The sequence below is a fragment of the Haemaphysalis longicornis genome, unplaced genomic scaffold (genome assembly GCF_048455015.1).
Source record: "Haemaphysalis longicornis isolate Haplotype H1 unplaced genomic scaffold, Haemaphysalis longicornis Haplotype H1 scaffold_115, whole genome shotgun sequence".
NCBI classification, from domain to species: domain Eukaryota; kingdom Metazoa; phylum Arthropoda; class Arachnida; order Ixodida; family Ixodidae; genus Haemaphysalis; species Haemaphysalis longicornis.
In genome coordinates, this window is record NW_027526220.1 from 474,683 (window position 1) to 494,715 (window position 20,033).

The 20,033-nt window shown below is 47.6% G+C and overlaps 1 protein-coding gene across 2 annotated transcripts; it reads left to right on the forward strand.

The window, feature by feature from the left end:
* The first annotated feature begins 6,010 nt into the window (after nt 1-6,010).
* Nucleotides 6,011-18,724, forward strand: LOC144161470 (uncharacterized). 2 transcript variants are annotated; one of them, XM_077692122.1, is made up of 4 exons: nt 6,011-6,262; nt 7,598-7,633; nt 16,913-17,515; nt 17,603-18,724. In XM_077692122.1, exons 1-4 carry the CDS (start codon nt 6,220-6,222, stop codon nt 18,388-18,390), a joined length of 1,470 nt encoding a protein of 489 aa, XP_077548248.1. In that variant the 5' UTR covers nt 6,011-6,219; the 3' UTR covers nt 18,391-18,724. The 2 variants fall into 2 exon arrangements, with proteins under 2 accessions (XP_077548248.1, XP_077548249.1); XM_077692123.1 differs by having other exon boundaries at nt 17,615-18,724.
* The last annotated feature ends 1,309 nt before the right edge of the window (nt 18,725-20,033 follow it).

Sequence of the window (20,033 nt, forward strand, 5' to 3'; positions counted from 1 at the left end):
CAAGCCGCTACCATCCCTCAGCTTTGACGACGTATAGGTTGTATTCACTGGCGTTGCACGCATGCCAGTAACCAGGCGTGTCACCTAGCAACGGGAACGTGCAGGCTCGGCATGGTGGAGCACGCATAAGGTATCCCAGCGAGTTCAAAAGCATTAACTCGACGTTAACTCCTGCTTCACGCAGCGTCCTACGGCCTATCTATCGCAAGACATGAGTCATCGGCAGATGTCAGCTGACTGACAGGTATGGCGTTTTGATATCGGCCCCTGACTGCTTACCTGTCGGCGAGCGCTATTTTTTTCGGTCGCTTCCCGATAAATGTTGCTAGACTCCCAGCTAACAGCGCACGCCCCAACGTTAGCGTGCATTGTTACAGTGCTGCCGTATCTCAACAGGAGTGCGCGTGAGAATCCACAATTTCTTCGGAAGCATTATTCCGCTTTTGTTCTGAACGACTCTCCCGTGGGCAAGGTGCAGGCGCACATGATTCCATACACGCGTTTTCAGGCAACTGCGCTGCGAACACGGTGTAACCGCGGCGCCACTGTTCAGTGGGGATGCAGAGGTCTGTATGACAAGAAGAGCATCACCACACGATGTCACTGCTATTATTCATATCTGCTGACTGTGACGCCATGGCCGGGAGTCTGGTGGTAACGACGCATGCGACGGATGCCGGGGCCTGTTATTACTTTACTGGGAAATGCGGATACATGCGCCGACAACGTGGGCAAGGTCATGGAGGTTTTCAGCGTTGCCAAGAAAAGAGATCGGCCGCTAAACGTTTATGTGAATATCATCTATAGTTCATACCACAAGCTACGTGCAGCACTGTGGAGGCTACATGGTTGTCAAGAGTCCGCACGCTGAAGGCCCCTAACTCACCCTGAAGGAAGCGACAAAAGGCTCCAGGGCCTTGCACTTCCACCTGCCGAGAGGGCAGAAGGAAATGTCCTTTCAAGGCCCCCTTAGCGGTGAGTTAGGCCTGCTGCGTGGGCGGACGGTTGACAACAAAGTAGCTCCCACAGTGCTACACGTAGCTTGTGGAATTAACAATATATGCTAATTTATTTCAGTTCCCAATGTATTTTGTCACGTCACCCCCAAGTTGTATTCATACGTGATTTGATACGGCCACTATAAGAGGTAGTTTTTAGGTTGAGGAATCGAAGTAATGGAATTAAAGTTGCGACCATTCCAGGAATGTGAATGAGTCAAATTTGGCATTCCAACGAATTGAAATAAACGGAGATGCGGATAGTTTTAGTTCCACGGAATGGAATGGGAATGGAATGGGGCTGCCTATTCCGGTACACTTGTGGACACGAATAACGAACTCGCCGCACCAGCACTTGCTTATTAACACAGATATGTCAAACGTGCAAAATCACTTTCGCTCACTACAATTTAAGACACTGTATATTGCTAATGCATGATGAACTGGGATTGGTGGCGCTTGCAGGTTTGCTTGCGTTTGACAGAAACAAACACTGATGCAGCTGAAACATGTAAATGTCAGAACTTTGTAAGGGAGCGTTTGTATGTCATACGCTTTTTAAAAGACACATACCTCATTACCCGACATTATCAAATGATATGCGATGTCATACCCCAGCTTCGTTTCAGTTCAGATTTCGTTTAAATATTTCTCCTGGCGTTCCAGAGCTCTCAAAAGACGCGTGCATGCGAGTGAACACCAGGGCCGGTATTTCCTCATCGCTAGCTCATATATACGCATCAGCCTGTAGTGAAATCAGATATTATTAGTGCAATTGACTTGAAACGAGACGGCCATCAATTTACTTGCTCAACTGAACCTGCATTTTAAACACCTGCTCCCAGGTGGCAGCATGTCCTGTGCATTTTAATTTAAAAGTTTCAGCGGCGCCCCCACGCCCCGGCCATACAGTGTTAAGCCTGGTAACAGAAACGGAAATTTTCCTGCAAGCCACATCACAAAGTTGGTGTTCCATATACACCTTATGATCAACTGAGACAAAAGAAAAGCCAATGGGAACAGGCATTCGGGACGATGTCAACGATGGATAAACTACGGCTCGGCTCGCTCTGGGCCCCTTGTAACCTGCTTGAAACTTCACGAAAAGAAGTGGAAGACAGACGGCGGGGAGAAATGCCTCCTTAATTGTTTATTTTAGAGAAACTACTATGGCTTCGTGAGTCATCCAATAAAAGCCGAGATATCTGTGACGATGTAAAGATGTGGTAGTTAGATGTGATTGTTGTGAAAATGTGGTAGTTAAGCAAGGCGTTATTCAGCCTTTCTGTTCCTTTAAAAGCGTTGTACATTTTATCTGACCAATAAAGACAACATGACGTAAATGACCGGGTTTATTATACTAGGTACGCGTATACAGAAAATATATCTTAGAACACCACATTGCATACAGTGCTATATGTACGCGTAGACTTTGAAAAGTGCGGAGGCCAAAAATAAATTGTTAGATGCGGTTTGTTTCTGTTCCACGCAGTGAACTTCATCGAGCCAGTCACTTGTGTACCGACTGCTTCGTCTGTTAAAAGTGACAAACTAGGTGCAGTGGCGACTTTCTGTTGAGGTTTCACTCGAACCTCACGCGTCGGTTGAACAAAATCCCGAAAACAGGCAAATATCTCGGTAAAACAAGAACCACAAACATTTATCCAGTTTTCACACAAAAGAAACTTCAGGTGACGCTAAACCCACCGACCTTCTGGATGCAAGTCAGATGTCACGCACTTCCCGATCACACTAATTAAACACACTGAAACGCTGTCTAGAGTTTTGCAGCGAAGCTAGGTCGCCTGCGGGAATTGTCAAGTGGGTTTAGTTTCTCGGAATTTTAAAAATTCTCGCCGAGATAAATCATTCATTTTCTCAAGCACCGATCTCGCGGACGAGCCAAACAAATGCAGCCAACGTTCTTTGTTTGACTCTCGAAAATCTATCGCACATCCACGATCTCGACGCAGGCCAAGCCCGCCTCGCATAAACTGGAATTTGAGATATCTGCATTGTGAGGGATAGCGAAACAGACTCAATTAGGTTCAGCAAGGCTTGGGAGTGGGTAAATTGTTGTGGGATCATCTTTAAGAAAGTGGGCGCAAACATAATATTCCAGTGGTATTTTCCGCCCCGTTAAAACTAAAGGGACTGTGCAAGACTGCAAATCAGAAGACGAAAAACCTTTCGAATGTGGCACACGGCACAGGCGCCCGTTCGTCAACTGCGCAGAGGGTATTCTATACAAGATACCCCTCTCCTGTGGTAGGTCTTTCGTGGGACAATCAGGCCGCTGTCTCAACGACAGATTACGGTAACATCAGAATGCTTGCGGGCAACTTGCGGTAAATGGAAATTTGGTCGCGCATGTTAAGAGTTGCGATAAGAGTTGTTCGCCCGATTTTGAGGGGGCACCCATCTTGTTCCGCTCCAAAAACACGATTACCCGCGAGATCTACGAAGCATATGCAATGTTGTGAGGAGTGGAGGGAGATTGCATTAGCGCCCCTTCAATCCGGCTTTCGACGCGTAAAATACAGGTTACCTAAGGGAGGAATATATATCATGTCACGTGTTGCGCTTTATTGTTATTTTTTTCCTGTGTGTTTTTCATGCCCACCATATATAACCGCCCCCTTCCAACGATACTAACAGCTCATAGTTTGCGCCTCATCTCGTCTGTCTTTGTGTAATTCACCCTGTCCTACGTTTTCGTGTCAGCCAGCGCACCTCTGCTCTTCAAGACTCAATTAGCTATGCAGACGAAAGTAAGTGCTTTGAGGGTGTTATTGAGCGCAGCTAAGCGCTCATTACCATTCAACGCAGTGAGAGGATGGGAATACAGGGCAGAACACAGAATAGGGGTGGAGTAATGGAAAGGTTATAAAGGGATGAAAAAGTAGGAGGTTTTCTCACAGTGCTTGGAACCACCGAGCGCAAAACAAGCCACAAAGATTGGTCCAGCGTCTCTCTGGATCCGGGGGCTGAGTCTTCGCGTGAACATTAAAGAGATGAGACAAGCTTATGAAGTGGCGCTGAGCGCCGTACATAGCGATTCTTAACCTCGAAGATTGCTGGGCAACGACTGAAGCCGATGAACGGGCACCGGTGGGCAGGAGCTTGCGCTCGACTGCCGCACGCAGCACAGAGAGCCTATCTAGACAAGCCATAGCCCAGGGCTCTGGCCGCATGACCGGTGAAGACAGAAAATCGCCAGCGACCGTACGAAATGTAGCACGTCCTTACAGTGTGAAGGCGACAATAAAATTTCTGGGTAATACCATACATGGTAATAATGAATGCCTTCAGCTTCTGAACACAATTAGCTTGGTTGAATTTGTCTCGAGGCCGCCGACTGGCGCTAGAGGAACAAATGGTTGTTTTTTGGGGAATGGAGTGGCGCGTCAATCTGATTAAACCTGGCCCAAAACCTCGAAGTGCACTGGAAACCAGGAAGCAACGGTCCGCTTTCTCATGCTCACTGACCTCAGCCTACTTTTTTCGGCATCAATTGTTGTTTTCTGTTGGCGCCGGACGCGTGGGTTGGCGTTGGATGATGCCGACGCCTGAAATTATCAAAAGTGCGCTGCATGAAATTTGGCTTGTCGAACATGGGTGTAATTCTTAGTTTTGTCCATTTCATACCCGTTTCGGGGTGTCCGTTTCTAGCCAGCCCTGATTGGATAAAAGCAGATGGCCTAATGTGATGCAGCGCATCCATTGGTCACGGGCCGCGTAAATGCAAATACGTCACTAGTGAAATAGACGTGAAGCGGACGTTTTCCAAACGGCCATATCTCAGAATTCCACCACAGGTTTCGTCGAATGACCATCGTATCACTACAGCAATGTGTATTGCAGGACCGCTGTCACTGAACATCAAATTTATGAACATCAAACTGCATTTACGAAGACTTGCAAACTTAAGGCGGGATAAAATATTGACAGAAGGCATAAATATATAACAAAGTCGCATTCATCAGAATCTGTTTTAAAAAAATGCTTTCGACCCTTCACGCAGAACGAAGAGCATTGTGACTGAAAGAGCAATATTCGATAATATTTTCGTTCAATTCGTGCAAATTTTTGCGGCCCAAAATAAAATGTAACAGCGTAAAATGCAGCTAAACGGTTATTTCTGTTAATATGCTGCAATCAAAATATCTTGCGCAGATTGCTCAGTAAGAATCACAGTCTGTGAGAAAACCGCGGAACTACTTCAGTTCTTTGCTCTTGCAGCCTTCGCTTTTGTCGCGTGCTGTTTTGACCCTTCGCTATTTTGACGCTGTGCTCTTTCGCCGCGTTCTCTTTTGTCGAATGCTATTTTAACGACATGCTGTATTGACGGTACTTTTCTGTCGTGCATGCCCTTTTGTTGCAGTGCAGTATAGAGACCTTATAATACTTGTACCCTCCAGATTGCCTCCGTTTGAGGGTATACAAGGGCCGCCATCACCTGCAGTCATGTACAATGTTCTTACGCATTCGTTAAACACTATATATAGCCCTGCATTGTTTATCGGTTAGATTTTAGCCGTCTTTCACAATAATTGAGCAGTTACCATCGCGCGTTATGAGCTATTCTTGGTGTTGTCTATTCTTGTTTGCACGTTCATTGCACAGAATATCATTTCGGACCGCTACAAAGCTCCCTCAAAGTTTCTGCAGCTGCATGTATCTATTGAGAAGAGCTGGATTTGCGCACAATAGGCGATTCAAATAAACTCGGGCGAAATTTATAGAATACTCATTTTTCGCGTCAAAATGTACCTACCAATTCGGAGTAAAATTGGTGACGTCAAGCAACACAGACATTAACGCACCCTCTTTCAAGGTGGGAGATTCAGTACAATGGTTTTGTTATTTACCTAACGGGTGGGAAACGCCTTGAACTATTTCAGTCGCACAGAGGGCTGCAGTAAGCTACCCGCCCAGCAAGCTATACAAAATGCACGCTTGAGTGATGGATTTTCTACCCTCGCTTCTCAATGCCTGTCAGAAAAGTCTGTTTTCGGTGACGTGTGTCAGTTGATCCGGACTCGGCAGAGCAATTTCGATGCCTCTTTCGTAGCCTTTTCATATCCAGGCTGCGAAACAACCCTAAAATCTACTTTTTTCAACACTTCACTCAAGCGATAACATTTTAAAGCCTATTCGTATGGAAACGCGCTTCCAAACTTAAGCCCCCGTCGAAGAGTTCCGCCCCGTCAGGCACCTAATGACGGCGTTGTTCCTGTCTTCGCTTGCACTTTCCCTGTTAGGTACGTGGCACGGCTTTGGTACATACTCGTCCTCAATTCCAGAGGTGCACTTCACAGCTGCGGTTGTGTGGTGCGTTAAGTGCTACGCAGAGCATACAAAAACTTGCAAGCTTGCATACTCTCTACATTTCAACGATTCTTTCGTGCAAACTTGAGCTACTGTTTACCATTGTGACAGTACTTCAAAGGAACGTAGTATACAAAACGCACTTCAACGCACTGCAATGTACACGTAGGGTACACGATGGTAACGGTGTAATATTATGAAGAATACTACTTTTTTGGCAAGCACCAAAATTTTAGTAACGGCAACATGGCCACACTCACCTAGTTTGAAGCACCATCGTGTTTTCAATCGTTCTAAAAGCCCCCTGTAAACTCATAATTGAATCATGTCAGGACACGTGAGCCCTACTTGTGGCGTTAGAAATTTTTAAACATTTCCCTTTTTCCTCGAGCATAGGATGTCTCGCTTTGGGTCCACGTCTGCACAGCGCCTCGTCTTCCCGACGCTTGATAAGTTTCGCACCTGTCAATTTCTCTCTCCTCATTGTTAGCGCATTAACAACACCCTCGGGAGCTTCATCCGCTCACTTGGCTCCTTCCTCCGCATTTATTTGGGCACAAGAAATAGCAGAAAACGGAGGCACAAGAAACAGCATTTACAAAGGAAAATCACTCGACCCTTCACCATGCCTATGTAAGTGTTCTTTCTTGTGGCGTCGTATTTGTCGTGCTTTTTATGGCGTCCAATTTCTAAAAACAGCTGTCAAAATTTGTCCACTGAATTCATATGTTCCTGCAAATTTTCGGCCGCATTTCAAGCCTGCGCATGTCGAAGCAGGTGAGGCCGAGGGAGTGAAATGTTGAGAACACATAGCGACGAGCTCTATTTTTGCGACGGTTCAGAATCTATTTCGTAGCGCCCTCTCTCGGCGACGCCTGAAGGTGCCTTCACCACTGCGGGTTTTCGCTTCTTTTTTGGTGTGTTGTTTCTGTTTCACTTACCGAGTTACAAAGACTGCTGACTCTATTTGTTTTTTTTTTATAAAAAACATGCCGTGGAATCAGTCTTCGCCATTGGGCTTTATCTTTCAGGTTGTAGGGAAGGGAACTTGTAAGTTAAAGGTACGCCGGCGTTTCCTCCTATGAGCCGCTTCATCGTGTCGCAATAAAAAACAGAGCACGGATGAAACATCAGTCGGTCTTACAACGCTGAACCCCACCTCCACAGTTGTTAGAAATATCTGACAGTTTTTCATTCGCATTGTAAGGATTGCGTTCGAAAGAATATTTCTTGACCATACTCCTAATATACCTGCATTTTTTTCGCAGCTGGTAATGCACTCGCTGTCGGCAATGGCGCTTCAAGTAAGTATGTATATACAGCCAGCGATATTTTTCTACTGCAACTGTCATATCTATTGCAACGAAGAGATTGTTACCTATCGGGTTTGTAACTATGCTTTTTCTGGTGTATAACGCGCAGACGCTTCACGGGCGATCAGGCCCGCCGTAGTGGAGGGCTTCGGAATAATTTTAGCCACCTGAGGATCATTACCGTCCTCCACAATCTCGACCACACGGGCGTTTTTGCTTTTCGCCTCCACCAGAAAAGCGACCGCCGTGACCGGAAATTTTATAAGCATTCGCTCTTTTCAGCATTCACCGAAGTTTTGCTGTCTCGTTATAGGAGTACATCTGCATTTTGGCTAGCGTGACTCAACTAGACAAACTAATATTTCGCATACACAACGAACAAAATGGTGGTAAAGTACAAAGAAATACGCAATTGGTCAGAGGGAGTTAATGAACAAGCAAACATTCATAGTTTCGCGGTCATCTGAAGCGTAAGTGTTTCTGCGTAAGTGTTGCAGCGCTCGGGAACTTTCGAAACATCGCAAGGCAGTCCACATTTCCAGCCACGGCAAAAATAAATACAGAAAAATGAAGCATTGACCCTTCTGTACTTGCACTAACGTCTGCAACTTTAAGTGTGGCTGTCTCATTAGGGGAAACAACTTGTCTGCCAGCGACATTATTTTTCTTCTTAAAACTGAAAATTCACATGGCTTTAACAAGCCACAAAATGGGCATGAGTAGTGCTCATCATCATCATTAGCCTGCTCAGGTCCCCTGGAAGGCGAATTCCTCTCCCCATGACCTCCAACCGCTCCTGTCCTGTGCTGCTCGGTTGCACAGTTTACTTCCGGCGTTCCGTATTTCATCCCTCCATCGGATTAATGGTCTTACCTTCTCTAGACCCATCGCATGGTATCCACTCAGTTATGCTCACTGTCTATTGGTTGTCCGTTCGTTTCACAACATGGCCACCCCAACTTCATTTTTTTTATTCGAAGTATAATATCGTCAATCCTACTTTGTTCTGTGATCCAGGCAGTTGGTTTCTTGTCCCTGAGTGTTATTAACGCAATTCGTTCATGGTTCATTTGAGCCGACCTAAGCTTGCTGTCTGGTTGTTTTACAAGGCCCCAATTAACAGCACAGTATGTCATCACCGGCAGTACACAATGACACTAAATGTTCCTTCTGAGTGACAGAGGTACCATACTTCTCATTATTTTTGAGTGCCTGACGGGTGTTCCCCAACCCATGCCTATTCTGCCCGCGATTTCTCTGTCGTGGTTGGGGTCAGCACTAACGATCTGCCCGAGGTAGTTATATCGTTTTACTTCTCCTAACGTTTCGTTTTGTAAGCTGAAGCACACGTTCTGGGCATTGTTATGTCTTATTACTTTATATTCATTCTTAATTATTTTAGCCTTACGGCCGTGCTTTCTAACTGTAGTTCCCCAAGCATTGTTGATATGTGTTCTGCACAAGACTATGCCATGCGCAAACCTAAGATAACTCAAGTATTCCTCGTTTACGCTTACTCCTATGTGTTCCCAGTCAATTTTTCTAAATAGCCCCCCCCCCCTCCTGACATGCTGTGAAGCGTTCTGGAGAGCTGGTATTTCCCTGTATTACTCTATTTCGGATTAGAAATTTTTCACTTTGCTTGTCGAGGGTTATTCTGCCCGTGCATTCCTTCTATATGTCTTCTAGAAGTCTTAGGTAGGTCCCCTCTATTCCCTGGTCTTTTAGTGCTTCCAGCATGACTGCGGTGAGTATGGAATCAAACGTTTTCTCGTAGTCTACAAATGCTATGTAAAGGGGTTTAGTGGGCACTGCGGGATTTTCATCACTTGGTAGACGACGTGGGAGGAAGAAAGGAATAACTTTAATTGCACACCATGTCAGCGCTAAACGCGCTGAATGAGAGTGGATCCCCCTTCACAGGATTCCATATGCTGCCTTCGCCACCTGGCCCCTGGTAACCAGCCGTAGCTTATCCTCCAAGACGGGGCTGGACAGCAATATCTCCCATCGCTCGCTAGGGGTAAGGGTGGGGTTCTTAGTGGAGGAGTTGCTGATGAGGGGTGGGTGTTTTGGGCTGACGTCGCACTCTCCTATCATGTGGTGAAGAGTACCGAGCTGCTTGCATAACGGGCAGGTCTTGTCGTACTGATTTGGGAACATGCTATTCAGTAAGCGAGGTTGAGGGAAAGATCCTGACTGAATCTGTCGATACAGTACTTGCTGCTCCCACGGGAGTTCTGGGTTCGGGGCGGGACGTTTCTGTCTATCCTCTCGATAGTGCCGCACTATCTCTCTATAGGTCACCATAGGTTCACCTCTGGCCTCCTCCTCAGCCGTTGCCCTGTACGTTAACGCGCGGGCTGTCGGTGGGCAAACTCATTGCCCTCCACCAAGGAGTGGGCTGGAACCCATAGTAATTCAACATGGCTCTCTGGAGGTGTTCTGTCTCTCAGGAGGCGAAGTACCCGCCGGGACACCCAGCCTGACTGGAAGTTCCTGTACGCCTGCTGTGAGTCGGTGACAACCTTGGCAATTCCCGGAAGGGTCAGGGTTAGGGAAATTGCCAACTCTTCCGTTTCTTCCACATCTCTGATTTGAAACGATGCGCTTGTCAGCAGCTCACCCCTAGTTGTCACCACCGCCACTGCTCTGGTCGTCCCCTTGTTTTTTGGAGGTTTCCGTGAAGACGACACCGTCTTCGCTCTCCAGTAGCCTGTTGAGGGCACGAGCCCTAGCCTCACGCCTGCCGCCATGGTGATCCGGATTCATGTTCTTTGGGAGAGGCTTGGTCTTGATTGTGTCTAGCCATTTGTCCGCAAGCTGTTCTCGATCGGTAAGCTCTGCCACGCTCCAGCCGATTCTACCCAAGATACGGCGGCCCGCCTTAATGTTACTCAGGCTCTGTTTTTGGCTGGATAGGTGGCCCTCAACCAGCTCGTCCACTGTATTGTGTAGGGCCATCTGGAGGAGCTTGCTCGTAGACGCACTCATGGTAACTCCGATGGCTTGTTTCACTGCCTTGCGTATTACTGTGTCCACCTGGCTCTTTTCTGCCTTGTTCATTAGGAGGTAAGGTGTGGCGTACGTTATTCTTGACACCACAAAGGCTTGTACCAGCCTCAGGGTGTCGTTCTCCTTCAGTCTTCTCCACCTTGTTGCCACCCGCCGAAGCATGTGCAGGATCTGTCCTGAGGAGTGCATAAGCTTGGGCACAGACGTAGTGGCCTTGTTGTCTGCCTGGATGGTGAGCCCCAGAATCTTAACACTGGGCCCTGGAACGAGGTCTTCGCCCTCTAGGACCACCTTCACGTCTTCCTTCTGTGTCTTGGGCGCCCGAGGGCAGACAACCACCAGTTCAGATTTTTTAGGCGAACATCGCAGTCCACACTCCTTCGCGTATTTGCTAACCACATCTGCGCCTGCTTGCAGCGTATCTTGAATCCACCCTAAAGAGCCCGCCTTCGTCGTCCAGAGCGAAATGTCGTCGTCGTAGAGCGCGTGCCCCAAACCATCGACTACTCCGAGCGCCTTGGGCAGGCCTAATAGTGCCATATTAAAGAGAAGAGGTGACAGGATGGATCCCTGTCGGGTCCCCTTACTTCCCAACACTGTGGGTGCAGATACCTCTTCCCCCACCTTGATTCGAGCGCTGCGGCCTGTCAGGAAATCCCGCACATCCGCTCTCCGCAGCCTGTGTCCTGAAGGTTGGCTAGGATGCTAGCGGGGGGAGACGTTGTCAAATGCTCCTTTGACGTCCACCGCCAAGATTGCCCTAGGCGATTGCTTGGTGGCTTGTTTCATGACCTCTTCCTTCAGTTGCAGCAGTACGTCCTGCGTGCTTACCTGCCTCCGAAATCCGAACATAGAGTCCGGCATCTGATCAGTGCTGTCCAGATGTTCTTGCAGCCTATTCAACCCCATTCTTTCCATAACCTTGCCCACGCAGGACGTGAGGGAAATCGGCCGTAAGTGATCTACGTTTGGTGACTTCCCAGCCTTGGGGATAAACCGGACTTCCGCCTCCTTCCAGCTGCCTGGCAACACGCCGCTTTCCCAGGCACTGTTCATGTGTCCAAAGAGCCCTTGTCTGGATTTGTCGCTCAGGTTGTTGAGGAGTCTGTACGTAATAATGTCCGGCCCTGGGGAACTGCGTCTATTACTTTCAGAAATGGCCGTTCGTAATTCAGAGTCGATGGAAGGCTTCTCCAAGACCTCATTAGAGGTGCCTCTGTACGGCCCAGGTTGCTACACACTCTTCTCCGTATTCAGGTACCTGTCTTTGAGTTCTTCAATTAGTTTCTTCGCACCTCCTGCGTAGTCGCTTAATGTGCACGCCATGATTCGGTTAGTAGCGCTTTTGCTGGCCAGTGGGTCTATGAGATGGCGGAGCAATTGCCACGTCTTACGGGTAGAGAGTGTCCCGCGCAGATTGTCACAGAGGCTGAGCCAACTCTCTTTACACACGACGTGGATATGACCTATGATTGAGTACCCTTTCTTAAAACCAAGCCTGCTCTTTGGGTTGATGCAAATCCCTGCTGTCACCTATGCGGCTGACTAAAGCTCGTAAACAACCGCGAGTAGGCTGATGGGTCTGTAATTCTGGAGGTCCTTGAGATTTCCCTTCTCATAAATCAGAATAATGTTGTCGTTTTCCAGACTATGGGCACTTGTTGACTCTTCCCGCATTCTGAAAATAGTATAGCAAGCTTTTTCAGTACAATATCTTCTCCCTTCTTGAAAAGATCTACGGATGAGCAATCGTCACCCTGCAGCTTTTCCTATTTTCATGCATTTGCGGGCCTTTCCAACTTCCTCTTTACTTACTAGTGGGACATCACCAGTTGAGCTTGTACACTCCGTAGTTACCCCTGGTATAAATGTAAGCGTACGCGTAGTTCTCTAAGTTTCCTACATCTCCAATCACCCTCCCAAAGGCGCAGTAGTTACCTCCTGCCCTTCCATTTCTTCAAAACTTCGTGTGAAAGTCAAACAAGAAAACGTTGGAATTTTCAGCTTCATTTCGTTAGCGAGGTGAGCACGAAATGCCTTGTATTATAGACTGCATGACGATAGAGCACTGATTCGTATCAACAGTTTTTCGTTGTGAAAACAAGCAGTTTTAAATAAGTAAGATTTACGCACAGCTATGCGGCACTGGCGGACGTATTTTTACTGAAGCATCTGGCATTTAGCGCAGAAGATTATGTAGTAGCGTAGTTTTGTTTCATCAAAAAAAACGATGCCGATTTTTTTCTACGAGCGTACAACTTGTACCTATCTTGAACCAATTATGCAAGAAAATCTTCAGACCAGACATCAAAGCTCTGGTATACCAAACTTTCTGATCAGGCTAGCCAAGACCCCTTTTTACTGAGGGACGTGTGCGAGCATTTAAAAGTAATCATGTACAAAAAAAACTGTCAGGCGTTACATCCACCCCGCAACCTACGTCAAGATTGCAGTCGAAAGTGTGTTTGTGCATCGTGTTTTCTGTGCAACACTTTTGTGTTTCTCCTGCACAAAAACAACTCTAATTTTCCGCATGTATTGGAGTATAAGCAGAAGCATACAATGTGGTACCCAGGCTGTTATCTATCAGTTATTTACGATATTCTAATTTCTTTTCCTTCTGGCAACGTTTACAGGAGTCAGTTGGTTAATGGGGCCCTGCGTACACACGCTAAACCGGCTACAGGAAGATCCTTCCCTATTACCTGCCCCAGTTGTGTGGAATAAATCACTTTAAATAATTAATTGTAACCAAGAGAATCAGTGAGGACGCCCCTTTAGGCATTTTCTCAACTTCGAAACAGATACTTGTATGGTACTGGTGCGCTTTGGAAGACGTTCTAGAAACAGCGATTAGTTTTGTCCAGTTGGAGTGTTAACCTTCTGAGACCTTTTAGCAGCGAGGCTGTTTCGCCAACAATAATTTTCGTGTCAGCAGTCAAAAATAGCAACAAGGTGCCAAGCGCGCGCACGCGAGCGCGGTCGTCGCTGCGACCGCCGGGCAGTTAACAAAACCCAGAAAATACCTAGCGCTCACGTGTGCGTGCCTCGCGACCACCGCCCAGCGTCTCCTGCGCACGTTTGTCAAGCCAAGCATACCCGTTTATGGAGATTAACCAAGATTTCAGTGACCGCCCGGCAGGTAAGAAAACCAAGAAAATGCCGAGCGCTCGTGTGTGCGCGCTTCGTGACAACAGCCCAGCGTCCCCAGCACCCACTTGTGAAGCCAAGCATACTCATTTAGTTATATTGGCCAAGACTGACCAAAACAAATCCAGCGTTCGCAGTACTCTTGGCGACATATGCTCGTAACGAGAAAGACACGTCATAGTGTACGCCCCTGCAAGGTGATGTCCAGCTATTATCATTTCCAGAAAAATGAAAGAAGCTCACACTTATAGCAACAATTATGGAGTAAAGGTCATTGCGGCAGCGAAGAAAATGCAAATGGGCTGCAATCGTGGACTCAAACCTCCGTGATGGTCGTGAAGTTCGCGTACAGCTTCGCTACCTTCAAGGTTTACGCATTAGTGTGAGCTACTTCAAATGTTTTTATATGGCAGTAGCGCTCCTATGAAAAGGGGTCTGCTGGAAAGTTTGCATGGCACGCAAACGCCAGGTTTTATTCGACCAGAATTAAGGGAAATCCCCAAGGTGGAGTAGGTTTCTACGCAGGAAAGTTTGACATACACCTCAATGCAGCCGTATGGCTACGAAGTAAAATTGTATAGATTTCTCAGAAATTTTGGAGTTGAAGCAAAATTCGTCCTGGTCCAGGATTCGAGCCCGGGACCACCTCGAGCCCGGGACCACTCTACCAAGGGAGCTAACCAGAACGCTAGCAGTTTGTAGCGCGAGAGCGAATGGATCAACAACTCGATGTTATTGGCAGGTGTTAATCGGCAGGTGTTAATGGGCAGGTGATGGACAGGTCGATTAACACTTGTCCTTCACTTCGAGTTGATCAATTTGCTCTCGCGCTACAAACTGGCTAGCTCAGCTGGTTGAGCGACTGCTCCGGTTAAGCGGTGGTGTCGGGTTTCAATCCTGGACCAGGACGAATTTTTCTTCAGCTGCGAAGTTTGTGAGAAAGTTGTCCAGCTTTCCTTTGTAGCCGTATGGCTGCATTGAGGTGGATGTCAAAACTTCCTTCGTACGTACGCTACATTTTATACGTTGTTTTGTACACTGCCTAACCGGGAGCACCACCTGTCCCTTAATGGAAGTCTGGGCGCTGTATTGAATCGTGAGGGATAAAAAATCCCGCGATCAGTCTTAGTCGGCGGATAACGATTTGAGGCGCCACAACTGGCACCACTGTAGAGTTCATTTCGTCGCTTGCGAAAAGAAATAAACGCCCAGAAGAAGAAACATTTCATCAAAAGTGCCAGTGGATTCAGAATAACTGCAGGCGTTGCACCACTGACACTTTCATTGCCCTTAATTAGGCTGGCAAGATTCATGACGAGCACATCTGTGGATGTTTGACTGCGTGAGAGCGCGAGAACAGACACCCGTAGAAAGGAACTTTGCTAGAGAGCAGACTCTGATACCCGATGAATGGCTTGAGAACAAAGCCTGGGTTGAGTCCCTAGTCCAGCAAATAAATTAGGCGACAATTGCAGACTCGACAGCGGGAGAGTGTAATAACGGACGCGCATGGAACAGAAATTTGCAACAGCAGTGGTGACTACTACAAAAACTGCAACCAGAAAGACTAGTTTGGCCGCAGATTATGAATAAGGTGGACTCTTGGGCAAGTTGCCGCTCAATTTCACCAGTATAAAGCGCAATATTTGGGCATCCCCTTTCGTCTGTAGTCCTCATTTCGCGCTTTACACCTGTGGATATGAACGTCAAAGTCATATGAATACTGTGCACTACAATTTGAGGCTAACGTACTTATAGCTTCATGATGGGGTCCAAGCAATTTTAGTACGAAAAGAAACTGAGCGAAACATTTCAAAACACTAGAAATTCAGCCGGTATCTTAAAACATGGGGTTGCTGTGTACCTCGAATAAGTGTCTCTTCTAGAAGCGTTAATTAGATGAGCCGCACCCTTACTTACTTGTGACAGCGGTTATCTCTAAGCGTCTTACCTGGAACACCCTAACTTGGAGTTGGAAACTATTGGCCACAAGAAGCCTAAATGGTATTGCTGTTCTATCCTGTAATTACCTATTTGTTTGCCCATTTTCTTCTCAATATTTGAAGTTGATGTTCTTAATATTGCAAGTGTACTGAACCTAATTTGATCGCCTACAATGCCGGTATTTTTTTACTATTGCGTTTGTACCGCGAAGCTGAAGTAGCCTACACCCCCTCCGCTTTCCTCACCCCACCCTCGCCCCATGGATTTTTTATGGTCGTTGCCCGCACCTCCCAGAGGCCAATGCTCCACCAATTTAACCCCAGCCGCAACAGAATTTCGCTTTGTGATGCTGAGCACGAAAACGCAGGTTCGATTTCCAGCCTCAGCGGCCGCTTTTCTGATGGAGGCGACAAGCAAAAACGCCTCTGTGTACGAGATTTCGTCGCACGTAAGAGATCCTTAGGTGGTCAAAATTAATCCCTAGCCCTCCACTACGGCGCGCCTCATCGCCTGCGTTGCGTCGGAGCGTTAAACCCTACAATCAATCAATAACAGAATTCCGCTGCATTTTTCTGTGTGCTTGTGTGTATGCAAGTGCTTCCAACCTTTAGCGGTAGTAGCCAGCTCCGCTCCGACGACTTCGAGACGAAGGTACCCTTCGTTTTACTTTCCGCGGAAGTGGCACGAGCGTCTAGGCCTTGTCAGAGCAGTCCACTCCTATGAGTCCCCGTATGCTATTTGGAACCAATATAGACAAAACAGAGAGCCTTCTGCATGTTGGATATAAGAATTTAAAATGAGGGGTTCGATGCATGAACATAATAAGAAAGCCAACAGTGAAGAATGGCAATGAGGGAATTTCGCTCTTATAGTATGATTCACAAACAGGCAGTTGTAAGATACGAATACAATGGGTACGATACTTATGAGATATGGTTTGGTTTCAGCACATTTTATATCATCCTAGCTCCTTCTTGTATCCTACCAATAGTCCGCATTCTGTGACTGTATGGCACTTTGTGTGCGCATGCTAAACTATTGCAACAATTATAATCCCCGTACCATGTCGAAGAGCTTTACTAATATTTTAACTTATATTTAAAAAATGTCATCTCGCAGTTATGTACTATATTTTGTGTTGTATTGTTTCCGCACATGCAGGTGGCGGAGTAAAGCAATTACCCAATCGCGGGGTCGCCACTGATGTCAGAGCACCAAGGAGAAGCTTTCCTGATACCTTGCCTCAAAGCCCTAGCGGAACCTTCCAGGGCCCTCGCACTCGAGCCGATGGCGCAACGAATCCTGGACCGAATAGCGGCGTAAACGGCGGAGTGAGATTGCCCGAAGCCAGATTACCTGGCTTACAAGGCCGCGGCAGAATATATGGCAATCCTGGTGGAAACCCGTTCTTCGAGAACCCCGCGTATGATACAAATACCGGCGTTCTTGCTGGCGCTCGTAACCCGGACAGTCCCGACAACATCTGGTCTCCAGAAGAAAGTCCCGGAGGGTACTCCGAAAGCGACGTCTTAGCTGGCTCCTTCAATCCTGACGCTAACCCGCCTGATAGACCTAGAACACCTGACGTCAACAGCGAAGGTGCTCGGGGCACCCCAAGCAGCAGTGGTCCCGTTCCCACCGGAACAGTACCTATCGGGCCTGGAGGCAGTGGCGTCTTAGCCGGCTCCACGAACCCGAATGAAGAGCCTCCACCCTCTCCTGCGTCAGAACCAGAGGCGCCATCTTCTGCAGGCAGCTCGCCAGGTAAAGTTGTATTCTTAAATGCGGCAGATGTGGACACTTTTGGCTGAATCGCTCTTCATTACTCAATTACTGGCGGTAATTCAATAGATGGTCCCGCAGGTGCGCCAGGACCACCTGGTTCTTTACCTGGAGCTGGAAGGCAGCCAGTTGGCCCCGGTTCTCCCGGAACAAGTGGTACTCTTGCAGGACCCCCGAGCCGCCCCCGCGTGCCCTGGAATGGAAATCTAGGCAGAGGAACCAGCCCGCCAAGAGGTTCAAGGCCACCCGGCTCTTCACCTGGAGCCGCAGGGCAGCCGGTTAGCCCCGGTTCTCCTGGAACAAGTGGTACGCTCGCAGAGCCGCCGAGACGCCCCAATTCGCCCTGGAACGGAAATCCGCTTGGACGCAGCAACTCGCCAAGTGGTTCACCTTTGCCCTCAGGCGCACGTTCACCCACAAGGCCCGGTTTACCAAGACCAAGGCCTGCTGAGCCGCGTCTTATTATTATACTGCGCCGTCGACTCCAGAGGCAGCGCCAACCTAGATTACGTACCGGCGGTAGACTGCGGTCTAGAGGAAGAACTGCAGTCCGTGCGCTTGCCCGATGGCGCGCCCGGGCGCGGTTGCGGGCTCGGGCTCGGGCTCGGGCTGCAGCTTGGGCGCGCTTTCGAGCGCGGTTGCGAGCCCGCTTGCGCGCTGGCCTTAACTTTAATATCGGTTTTGGCGTGGGGCTGGCTGCAGGGGTTGGTGGCGCTGCTGAAATTGAGGGAGGGGCAGGCGCAGGGGGAGGAATGGTTGGCAGCGCAAGAGCAGGGGCCAGAACACGAGGAGGTGCCAGATCCAGTGGCTATTTTGATGGCTTCGGTGAAGATTGGGGAAGCTTCGAAGGTATATAAGGCCCAGGGGTGCCTCGTATTAACTGACACTCCGAAAATATTTCAGTCATTGTGCGAGAGTGGCAGGTGAATGTGCCCAAGAGGTACAACTTCAAAGTCCTGTTCGTTCAGAATGCTCATTCTTTAAGAGCAGCTAACACACTCAAGAATTTTGTTTCATACATATTGAAAGGACAGGACAAAAACTTCAGGTTGTTTGAACAGACTCCGGTAATATAATTATTCATGGGAATGCGTTCACATGTGCTCAGTTCCTTTTTGATAACGGAAGTCTTTAGGTTTTTTTTAGCCAACAAAATACAACTCCTTTAAATAAACCAAAACGTGTTGAGCATATTGTTTGTAGCACTTTTTTTTGTTTTTGTATATACGATATCCCAATTTTCGACAAAAGCATGCAGTGTAGACTTTGTTTTGCAACGAGGGTATTCTTTGCAACGAGTGGAGTTCTTTGGGGCCTAATAATGCTGCTTTAATTTAAAAATATGTACTTCGGACATATTCTTGAGGACATAACCACTGTGCAATATTCAGGCTCCATTATATTTTGCAAGACCAGGGTGCACTGAATTTAAATGCTACCTAAAATAAAAAACAGTGTCTCCATTTTAAAGGAAATTTAAGTCACTGAACTGTGTGGTTACGAGCTCCCCTAGTAACAGAGCACGCGCTTGTGTAAGATATGTATGCAGGCCCCTTACACAGGGTGTTTCAGGGCAGACCTTAAGTAATTTTAAAAAGTAGGCCTTAGGAGATAAAATTGTTTTTCTTGCACGGGGTGATCTGGGGCTGTTGCGAACGCAATAAAATTAGTTCCAACTGCTATTTACGGCAGCAATTAATTCGTTTTTACTGCAGAAGAACGGAAAGTTGGGCTAGTTAGTATGTGTTCATCTTGGGGGAAAACAAAAGCGCTCAAAAAACAGGGACGAAGGAAGACGTAGACAGCACGGCGCTTAGACAAGCGCCGTGCTTTCTACGTCTTCCTTCGTCCCTGTTTTTTGAGCGCTTTTGTTTTCCACCAAGATGAATTCGTTTTTTGTTGGAGGTGGGCGGGTGATTGTAAAGTGAAAATTGTACATTGATCATCAGTGGAACCGATATCCAGCGTTAGATTGGCGAATATGTAATTGCCCGCAGAAGTATGGTCTGAGTAGTTCAGTCCTCCGAACGTGCGCTTCTGGAGATCGGCAGCTGCAAAGTGCCACAAAGCCATGCCCCTGTGTTGACGTCACTTGTCAAACGTACGCCGCGCTTTACCAGAGCGGAGGCGCACGCTCGCGTTGCTCCGCTCTAGCCCGCCCGCGATAAAGCACGGCGTACGTTTAACGTGTGACGTCAACTGGGGGCATGGCTTTGCGGAACTTTGCAGCTGCCCGATCTCCAGAAGCGCACGTTCGGAGGACTGAACTACTCAGACCATACTACTGCAAGCAATTACATTTTCGCAAATCTAACGCTGGATACCGGTTAGACTGATGATCAATCTACGCATTTTCTTGCTTTATTTCTTCTGAAAACGCATAAGGGGGGAGGGAGGAACCTCTTAAATGTAAACTGGAGGGCTAGCAACAAAGTCGCGGTCACTCACAAAGTCAAATGTACAATTTCGACATTTGTGTGGGATGCGTGACCTTTGTTCA